The 10,413-nt window shown below is 50.1% G+C and overlaps 4 protein-coding genes across 4 annotated transcripts; 1 reads left to right on the top strand and 3 right to left on the bottom strand.

The window, feature by feature from the left end:
* Positions 1-1,074: 1,074 nt before the first annotated feature.
* On the top strand, positions 1,075-1,590 carry NCS57_01184500 (uncharacterized protein; the record flags this gene model as incomplete). The annotated part of the gene is made up of 2 exons (XM_053061541.1): positions 1,075-1,191; positions 1,249-1,590. 2 exons carry the CDS (start codon positions 1,075-1,077, stop codon positions 1,588-1,590), a joined length of 459 nt encoding a protein of 152 aa, XP_052909927.1.
* Positions 1,591-1,977: 387 nt separating this feature from the next.
* Positions 1,978-2,947, bottom strand: NCS57_01184400 (NmrA domain-containing protein; the record flags this gene model as incomplete). Its single annotated transcript, XM_053061540.1, has 2 exons — positions 1,978-2,640; positions 2,693-2,947. The coding sequence occupies 2 exons, from the start codon at positions 2,945-2,947 to the stop codon at positions 1,978-1,980; spliced, it is 918 nt and encodes a 305-aa protein (XP_052909926.1).
* Positions 2,948-4,407: 1,460 nt separating this feature from the next.
* Positions 4,408-5,442, bottom strand: NCS57_01184300 (Epimerase domain-containing protein; the record flags this gene model as incomplete). The annotated part of the gene is made up of 1 exon (XM_053061539.1): positions 4,408-5,442. The coding sequence occupies one exon, from the start codon at positions 5,440-5,442 to the stop codon at positions 4,408-4,410; it is 1,035 nt and encodes a 344-aa protein (XP_052909925.1).
* An 821-nt stretch (positions 5,443-6,263) lies between these two features.
* On the bottom strand, positions 6,264-7,606 carry NCS57_01184200 (PKS-ER domain-containing protein; the record flags this gene model as incomplete). The annotated part of the gene is made up of 3 exons (XM_053061538.1): positions 6,264-6,520; positions 6,611-7,234; positions 7,330-7,606. The coding sequence occupies 3 exons, from the start codon at positions 7,604-7,606 to the stop codon at positions 6,264-6,266; spliced, it is 1,158 nt and encodes a 385-aa protein (XP_052909924.1).
* Positions 7,607-10,413: the final 2,807 nt, after the last annotated feature.

The raw sequence follows: 10,413 nt of genomic DNA, 5'->3' as shown, positions 1-10,413 counted from the left end.
CTATGATATATCAGATATCTATCAATCAATCAATCAGATCAGATATAGAGGGCAAATTATCAGTTCAGATCAGATTTGGGTCCTGATCTGATTTGATTGATCTGACGGCAGCCCTGTTTTCCCGGCGCTGCTTTCCCCGGCGAGAATGCTTCCACAGCTGGTCGGCAGCCCACTCCCAGGACCTTCATGGCAAGCGTTGCAGCTTCTATCCATGGGCTCGGATCATCGATTGACCCTGCCGGCCCCGATCAAGTGAATGACACCCCGTGGGAGAACCCTTGGATAGCTGCAAGCGGGTTTGGGTTCGCGAATGAATCAACAGGCTCTCTATCAGTAAATGCCGCATTGGCTGGGGCTCAAGAGACCTTCAAAACGCTTTCAGCCCTTGGCCATAGCCCGCACTAAGGTGTAGGAACAGTCTTGGTGTCAGGCCTAACACGGCTTCACAAAATGGGAACTTCTTGCACAGTTCAGGACTTTACACAAACCATACCAATCCAGAGTAAATCTCTGTTGTTTATCGGAGCAGCCATCCAGAATGCCTTTGATGACGAAGGTGAAGAATTTCTATATCAACATTAGAGCACCTCGATGTTGTTGTCAGTACCCTTCGCACCGAGATAGCCCAGGCGCGAGGGACCCCACAGGCCGGCACGTTGACCGCTGGCACCTTATAATGCCATTTTCACGGGAGTCTGCTTTCCAATCCTTTCGGCGATTTGTGTGCTACAGGTGGGGGCATTCCCGCAACAAAGGACTAGCTAATACAGATAATTTCAATTCCTTCAGGGATGGCCTTGCACTCATCATCTACGCTTGATTTCAGATGGTTACCTCCTCCAAACCTCGATGGGAACGCTCGCCACAGGTTTGGAACAAGATGCGAGTTCCCGTCAAGCACTGGAGTCTCTGGGTGCCATGGACTTGCCCTCGTTTGTGCTGAGTAGGAAAAGCCCGACTATTGGGATCTGGAGAAACTTTCGTAACGCCCAGGACTCGTGGAAACAAGGCAGACTCGACGGCGTGGAACCTGTCACTGGAGTTCCAAGGTCTCTCCTTGATATCTTTGCCGCCATGGCTGGCGAACCTGGGAACGACATTGCCTTGCGATTCTGGTCATGGCAGCGCGATGGAGGAGACCCTGCTCAGCGCTACCTGTGGGACTTCTGGAGATTTTCTGGCATCTTGGATGTCCGTCAGCGTCGGCGCTAGCGATACTCCAACGACGACTTCATGCCTACGGCACAGGGCGACGACGAGTCGAAGGATTTGGCCCCAGATACAGACATGATTCTGTTCCGATTGATGGAATCCGTCGAGGCTGCCCATCAGGCTTTCAGTATCCCATGCCCCAAAAACTTGCCTTTCTACCACGGGCTCGTGTATCCGCTGATGACTATCAGTCTTGAAGTTTCCCACCTCAAGGGGGGTCCCGAGTGGAAACAAACTCTGGTTGAAGTGCGCTCCCGCATCGAGGAGATTAGTCCATTCAGACTTGCGAGAATGACCTTTAAGCTGCTGGATGATGCTTGGCTGGAAGAGTCTTCTGATTTTGATATTGAGGGTGCGGCCCGTCGGATGGGTGTCTAGATCGCTCTCCTTTGAAAACTACTCGCAAACATTTAACAACATGGGCAGGGCTGTTTCACAAAGAGAAACAAAGTAGGTAGCAAAATGGTCCCACGCATTTTATATGTTGAGTGGTATCATGGGGCACTGGCAGGGGCAGGCGTAGTTGAAGAGTAGACCGGGTTAAGGATCTTGGCGGGGGCAAGTCAGGAAGCAGCTTGATAACTCATTCATAGTTAAGATAATTTAGGCACGCTGCTTCTATTATTCATGAATTTACATTTCTATACATATTAATGACCTCCACTTTCGCGGCCTTTTCTACTTTCAACAGACGTAACAAGAATCTTCAAACTTGGAACAACTCCCTGCCCCCATCTAGCAACGTCACTTCATCCAAGGATTCTTCTAAGCATCCTTCTTAGGAAACGAGGACTTATCCAGCCACGTTTCAAGAGTCATTAGCTCTGGGTGCTCCTCCCTGAGTTCCTTGATGTTCGCTCCATATCCCTCCTTCTCGAAAAATGTAAACATGGTACTCATCTCCTCCGACAGCCAGAGCACCAGTCTTGCTAACAGAGCCCAAGTAGCCGGCACACCTGACTGTATCTTTTTCGAGTACAGCGTCGCCATCTGCTCGTAGGTTAACTCATCTCCGGCGAGAGAAATTGCCTTCCCGTTGAATTCGCGCGGTGACATGAAAGCCTTTGCGGCGAAGGCCCCAATGTCAGCAGTGGCAATGAGCTGGAGGGGGCGCGACTTGACGACCAGCCTCCATGACGTCGCAAACACCTTTCCGAGGAACCCGCCATCGAAGTTCTCCATAAAAGCTACTGGGCGGAGAATAGTCCATCCGAGGGCAGCCTCCTTTGACTTCTGAACGAGGTGGTGCTCAATGTTGTGCTTGCTCTTGAAGTGCGGAATATTAGTGGCATTTTCAAAGGATTTCGCGCCACTACGGTCAACGGAGGAGTAGACAAAATGCTGAACACCATGATTTATGGCAGCATCAACAAGCGCCTTTCCCTGCCGCTCCTCGATAATTGGACCGGTCTTGTTCATCGCAGGTGTCTATTCCAATGATCAGCTACTATAACATACCACAAAACGAGACAATGCTAACCTGAACGCTGAAGACGCCCCATATAGGCACCTTGGATGCTGCCTTGGCAGTGTCGAAAATGCCTTCGGCATCATTCAGATTACCCTGAACCAGGCTGATTCGAGGTGACTTTTCGACTAGTTTCCTGGCAGAAGGTGATGATGAGTCTCTCGTAACGGCTAGAATATCGAAATCGGCATTGGCAGCAAGTAGGGCTCTAATGACGGAGCCACCCTGCTTTCCGGTGGCACCAGTGATGAGCAAAGCTCGAGACATTTTGGCGAATGGTGTGAGTGATAAGAGAGGATGTTATGAATATTGGGCCAACCAAACAAACGGTAGACAGTTGGCATTTTATATCCCGACTCTGCGCCAAGGTCCTATCTTCTTCGTTGCTTGCGCATGAGAATCTCCGGGTCATGACAAAGCATTCCCCTGGCTTACAAGTGTCGGAAGTTCATCGGACACCGATGTTAGTTTCCCCGGGGGTAATACGACGTCTAATTGGCTGGGGTCTAGGAGGCGTTTTCGCGTCCGGAAGCTGGAGAATGCCAAGACACCGGGTCGGATAGTTTCGACCAATCAATGCCCAACAATGACAACTCTAGTTCCTAGGTTAGTCAGCGGAATGATAGGCGCGCTATTCAAGGTCAAAGGATTTATATTCCATACCGCCTTCTCGCGTCCTTTCCTCTTTGATTTCATCCCTCTTCTGCTTCTTTCTTTTGGATTTTCCAACCTTGAGACCCTACATCAAGCATGGCCTTAAGCCTTTGTTGCGGATTGGCATGATACTTTATTTGATAGAAGTCATTGCTAAGATTTCGAAGCCTCCGGACCTCTGTGTTCACATATCTACTGCGGTTGCGCCGACAAAAATGATAGTGGAGATCGATCAGTACATCGAGCCGTACGTTAATCGATCGCCTAACCAGTGCCAATCTGGTGGGGCATTATGGCGCCTAGTCACTGCATGGGGCAAAAATAGAGTCCCCGTCTCTGACTTCGGGTAGGGCTTGCAGTTCAGCGAGATTGGAGTCCAGTACATAATCTGGCTCATCGCATCAGGGCCTGAGGCAACTGGTCGGTGTGTATCACGTACAGCAACGGTCCGAAGATCTTGATTAAGAAAGGCTGTATGCATTCATCATTGAATCAACTCGTAGAGGGGCGGTTTTTCACATCTGCTGAGGCGTACTGATCACCTGTCCTTCGAGGTTTGAATCACAGTCTGTCTCGACACATATAATGCCTATACACCCCCCCCATCGTGGTCCATATTCCAACCGCACTCGCAAGCAAAGCAGGAAAAAGAAAACAGCAATAGATTATCTGCATCTATCAAACAGTCACAATGGACGGCTTCATCGTCTGGGCTCGCGAGGTCGACCTGAACCTCGTTCGTACCCTAGAGACTCTCCATAGTTTCATCGACCTCGTCTATGGAAGAGGACAATGGGCACATAGGACCGAAGGAACGAGAATGGTAGTCTGGACCAAGGTGCAAAACCCTCCAGACCTATCGAGAAAGCTGTGGGAAATGGGGGCCTAAAAGTGAAGAACCCCCATTGAGTGACACTGGGTTCCAGGTTTCATGTGCCCGGGCAGGGCAACCAACAAAATAGTTGTTAGGATTCTAGCAAAGGGACTACTATTATTGATACTTCCAGCCAAATAAACTGGCCGTCTTATCCAAGTGTAGCTGCAAACACGCCGTAGATAACTCAACATCCCACCTATATCAACTTATGCTGTGCCAGGCTGTCTACAGTATCTCCCAAACAATCCTCCACGGCTCTTGGTTTCCACCCTAGAATTCTCTTTGCTTGGAGATTGCTTAATTTCCTCCTCTGTCCAAGTTGGGGAACCAAACTTCGCACTTGAGGGTTCACGAACCCGATTGTCTTTACCATCCAATCCTGTAGCTGTCTTTTCGGTACCTTCGCCGCTTTCTCTGGTCTCTGACCACGGATAATGTTTGCAACATCCATTAGAGACAGGGGCGCTCCGTCCCCGCTTGCAATAAAACGTTCTCCGCCTGCCTTGGGATGTGTCATTGCAAGAATGTGCATGTCTGCCAGATCGCGCACGTCCACGAGGTTGAAGTAGATGCGTGGACAGGCCGCCATTCCTCCCTCAAGCATTGTCTTGATAAGACCAATGCTTGAAGAGACCTTTTGGCCCAGCACAGGGCCAAAAATGCCCACAGGGTTGAGAACGACAAGTTCGAGCCTCGAGTCTTGCTGCTGATTCACAAAGTCCCAAGCTGCACGTTCAGCAAAGAGTTTGCTCTTGTGGTAGACCGGAAGACCTTCTGGATCTGACCAATCCCTTTCATCGAATTCATCCTTGTGTTGTTTTCCGTAACCAATTGCTGCAAAGGATGATGTAAATATCACCCGCTTCACATTGGCTCGCGCTGCCGCCTGGAGAACCCTGAGGGTTCCCTCTTTCGCCGGTATCAACAGCTCATTTTCATCCTTGGGCGCTTGACTTGGAAATGGTGAAGCAACATGGTGAACATAGTCGCAACCATCCATGGCAGCTTCCCAACCTTCGTCTTTAGTCAGATCTGCCACGAAGAAGGCGAGTTTGGCGATGTTGTTGGCTCCTGCAGCGTTGAGATCCTGGCGAACAGCCGATTCTTTTGATGAGTCGCGAATTGTTGCGCGGACATTGTAGTTGCGGGAGAGAAGCTGAAGAATGAGGTGTGAGGCGACAAATCCGGTCGCCCCTGTGACGAGGACAGATTTCGATGCTGGAGACGACATTGAGAAAAGCCAAGGGGGTGAAGGAGGCTGCTCGGAGACCAATAACCACATTGAAGACAACAGCACTTTATATACAAAAGGTGGAGGGCCCAAGCTCAGAATGCCATTAGTCTCATGGCTTATGTTGATGATTATGGCTGACGGATTTTTCTCACAGGACTAGTGGCTTATATAAACCGCCAGTGTTGGCCACAAACTAAGGTAGTGGCTGGCCTGTGGATCAACGCGTCACAGAGATGCTTGCACAACGAGGCAATCAAATCTTTGCTTCATAGTTAAGAATAATTTGCTCATATATGATCAAGAATTTGGTTTTATTGGCTTTATTGGCTTGTTCGATTGACTTGGTACGTGGGAGAAGCACATTGAGCAAAACCCACATCTTCAGCTTTTTTAACTCAAGTCTCTCGTTCATCTTCCATCTATTGGAACAACGGTCTCGAAGGCTTAAGTAGTGTCAAGAGTGGTCTTAGCACTCAAACGCGTGCACTGGAGTCTTTATAAAATTCGCCGAGGTTCAGTCGGTTCATGGCACCAACCCTGTTCCAAGTAGGGACTCAGGAGTCTGTCTTGTTGTCACGTGCACGTACGCCAATATTGAACTTGAATGGAGAAATCTCACAACTCAAGAATTCTGTAACTTCAAAGATCTGACATGCACACTGGACGGGGTCACGTTGTTTAAGGGTTACTCGGCGAAAACGCAATCGAGAACAAAGTGGATATCCCAGAAAATGCCGAGTCAGCCTCTTATTGGGCCACAAACATGAAAAACAACACAGTGTCGGATTCTCAAGCCTCTATCATGATCACGTAGACGTTCACACCTGGTAGACCAGCTTCTCAGCACTGATCGGACGCATATGTCCCTCGCCGCCGTTGACGTTGGACCTTTGCGATACCAACCCAGACCCCAGCAGGGCAAATCCGTCTGGAACAACTCTCTCAAAGCCGCCAGGCATAATCCTCACAGGATTTGGCTCGATCCTCGACCGTCCTAAAGGCGTCCCAACACTGAGAAAGTCAAAGTACTGTCGGGCAAACTCAAGGGCCTCCTGGCTCGCTGGGATTACTGTCCCTAGATTTCGCGGATTAAGCGTCAGCAAAATACGCAGCCTCACATAAAAGCCTCAATCCCGACATATGCGTAACACGAGATAACACTCACCGTTATACCCTATCTCAACTCCCAGTCCTTCCCAGACGGCACCATAGATTGGCTTGTTCCTCAGCTTGGATGGGTCGTATCGTCCACCAACTGGGCCACGAAATACAGCAAATTTGGCCCCAGTGGCCAACGTTTCGTGGGTTCCATAAACGGTCTCTCCCTCCGAAATGCAATCCAAGGCAAAGTCAACACCGTTTCCCCCCGTTGCGGCCTTGACTTGTTCAACCCAGTCGGCAGCGTGGTAGTCGACAAGAACATCGTAGCTGTAGGGCTCTTGTCGTAAAATGCTGTGCTTGGACTTACTCGCTGCACCGACGAGCTGGATTTTGGTCCCAGATGCCGACGCCGAAAGGTGGACGAGCTGCGCGGCGTAGAGGCCCACAGATGTGGAGGAGCCATAGATGAAGACATTAATCGGCTTGGCAGTGTCCTTTTCTGTCTGCGAGCCAGAGAAAGGGTTCGGCAGTCCGAGGCGAGCATAGAGACCTTGAGCGGCAGTCAGGCTGCACATACTAACAGTTGATGCCTCTTCTAAGGATATCCCAGGAGGGATCGCCCAGATTAGGTCGTATGGGGCGGTGATGTACTCGGCAAAAGCTCCCGGGCGATCATTTACAGAACAAGCTATAGTTGTCAGCTCAGGTCCAAATGCTAGCAATCAATCTAGGCCGCCAGATGACGAGGAATCCATTCGTCCATTTTGCCGACTCGAAACGCACCTCCTTGGAGAAACCCAGCAACGCGCGTTCCTGGTTTGGCTCGAGGGTCCGAAGATCCACCAAGTTCCGGGCTAGCTTCAACGACCACGCCGGCAAAGTCGGTTCCTATGACCCGCTTCTCTTGGGTAGCAATGGGCGTTGAGACGTAGATTTGGTCGACTGGGTTGAGTGCTATCGCTTTCACCCTGATAAGAACCTCTCCCGTTTGTGGAATGGGACGGGGGAGGTCTTCAATGGATGCGCTCCGGGTATGGGGGGTTAACACAAGAGCCTTCATTTTGTCGCCGTGCGCCGTGGTGTTGTGTCTGCCGGAAGAGATGCCAATTTTGAACTCCACAGCGAGTCGTCATAGCTTTATGTATTTACCTGTCCTACCCCAGGAGGGAGCCAGCAAGACACATCGGCACTCGTTGTCGCTGGATTGATAATCGAGTAAGACGTGTTATTGGTAAGCAAGACCAGAGATATGGCACGTTGTGAAGCCGAACATGGTTGTCTCCTCATCAGCCAGAAATGACGCCATCGTCTTGAACTCCTAAATAGCTCACGTCAGCCACACGCGCCACACAAATATCAGCCAGCTTGCAAAGCCCTCAGACACGGAGGCCCTCATTAAAATCCGCGTGCTGAGGGAACTATCCTTTTTGTCCTGTGATACCGTATCAGGACGATGTAGGTTTACTGCGCAGCCAAAACCGATAGACAAAAGATAACATTCAAGTGTCTCCTGTACCTTAGTAGATAGATCGTGTCTCTACACTCAACTAATGCCATCATAGTTGAGAGAACGATAGCACGAAGTACTCAATCCACTGCCGTATTAATCTGGATTACTGACAACCTAATTCCCTGAACCATCGCGAATTGACGCTCCTAGATTTTTGTATTAATCACCGTACCGAATCAATTTTTTTTTATATTTCTTTTCTTTGACTATGTGGATCTTAACTTCAACACCTGATCGCAATCAGGTGAGCTTGACCGACGGAGAGAATGCTACGAACAGCCACCCTAGACTTGCCCAAAACATCGGCAGCTCCTTGTTACCATTGCGATTCAGATCTAATCTACATGACCCCTGATTTTTATTACATGCTGAGTCATGCTTGAGAATATTGATATCTTGATCCTTGGTATTCCACTACTTTTCACCACGCTTGATGTCGCCACTCCTGAGTAGCGGTCACTACCTTTTGTAACAAGTTCCATTAGCAGCCCCTCTTTCCCTTATCAGAGCTATCCCCGTGTCACACTATGAAGCCGTCCTTTGGCCAGAGACGAGGGCGCTTGGTCCATTCGGTGTCCTCAGCTCTTCTGCCCCGATGTTGGAGGATGCCCCGGCGGAAATAATTGGAGAATAGCTACTTAGACCGAGCTTCGCTCATGCATCGTGGGCGTTCCTTTAAGCTACCGAGATAAAACCACTGAGTGATTCCCGTCCAGAACGAATGGGAGGGGGATCCAAAGGATACACGTAGTATTGAGCAGCTCCTCTCCTTTCGTCGAGCGTACTGCTGCAAGGTGTTAGTTCAATTTTTTTTTAAAGAACAAAGATTGAAATCCCAAAGCCATATTCAGGAGCCGGTAAGGCCCGTAAGGGTGGTCTGGCAGCCCAAAAGTCGATTATCTAGTAAAGGGATGACAGTGATGCCGTAGACGGTGATTATGATTGATGAAGAATCGCGAGCCTAACGGCCCACTCGGCAATTACTCCTACTTTAGTGTCTCCCTTCGGGGATCGGCAGCATGTTAAGCCTCAAACATCCAACTTCCCGGGAGTTGTATGGGTCAGGTCGATGGGTCACGCCGTTCGAGGTTCCAGGGGTCCAACCTCTGATACCGAATTAGTAAGCTTAGCTACGGGGTCGCATCGTTCCCGGCCAAGTAATGACCTCAGGTTGGTATTGGATAGACTCCTCGCTCTGCGCCACTGCTACAAAGACGCATCAGGTGCTCTCCCGATGTATCCCTACCATACTACGTATAGTTATCTTTTGGTGGCTCAGCTGTCATGATTCATGCCTGCAGGTCAGGCACCTAGAAAGGCTGATCTGCGTGAAACAGAACCAATCTAGAAAAACCCACGACGCAGGTAAAATCCTGGCTGTGGTGCGTCCGGACGTTGTGATTGATCAGTGCGCGCCCTTGCTCTAATAGATGACGTTGGAGAAAGATCTTCAATACTAGCGGCCGGGGCACAACGGAAGTCAAAGCGTATCAGGGGCTGCCTGACAGGATTCATCTGCACGCCAGTAGTAGATCGACTTCCCAGGGCCCCTGAGCAGGGATGCACCTCATCGCTAGATTCTCTGGACTACCAGCTGACTAGGCTTGGGTTGGTACTACTCCGTAGTAGAGGCGCCACTCGTTCCACTTCTCGGACCATGGAATCGGTTCTTCATCCTAGCTGGCGGTTTGTCATGTCCTCTTGGGACTCCTAGTGACAGACTGTGTTCTTGGTGCAGCCAGGTTTATCTAGTCGCCGACCTGGAGACAGCATCGCATGAGATGGCATGCCAGTCGCTATTCTCATGCAAAAATGTCTTTGTCGGGGGCAATCTGGAAGGTTCCGGTTGTTTTCTTACTCGCGCCGACGAAAGGAAGCAAGATGGGGGAAAGATGCACCTAGCAAATGCCGAGGCACACCAGCAACTTTTGCAAACCCATCATGAATCGACTATCATTTATGAGACAATCGATAGCATCGCCCCTCTTGGGTGATCCACGACACTAGTATCAGGGTCTTTTTGCTGGTGTCGGGATTTCATGAACCGAGGGCCAGTGCTTCGTTTTGTGCAAATCCTCGCCCCAGTCCAGTGTGTTGGGCCGATTCGAACAGCAAGGGTCTCGGGTACTGACTCGTGTTGGGTTCTGTGTCCATTGGCGACGAGAACTTCTGACTAGACAGCCGAGACCCATCGGAGGCGTTCTTCATTTCTACTACGTATGGGCCCTTCATATAGGAGGTAGCCCAATGTCAAGGTGGCATCGTCATTAAACGTCTGTCTTGACTGAAGCCTCGTCGTTCCGTAGAAGAAGAACGGTAGAAGACGTGGCGCTTCACTTCCCTCCCTGTTGGCCAAC

Source organism: Fusarium keratoplasticum, chromosome 9 (assembly GCF_025433545.1).
Source record: "Fusarium keratoplasticum isolate Fu6.1 chromosome 9, whole genome shotgun sequence".
NCBI lineage: Eukaryota > Fungi > Ascomycota > Sordariomycetes > Hypocreales > Nectriaceae > Fusarium > Fusarium keratoplasticum.
The sequence above is the reverse complement of the archived record's forward strand: the minus strand, read 5'-3'. Positions and strand labels throughout refer to the sequence as shown.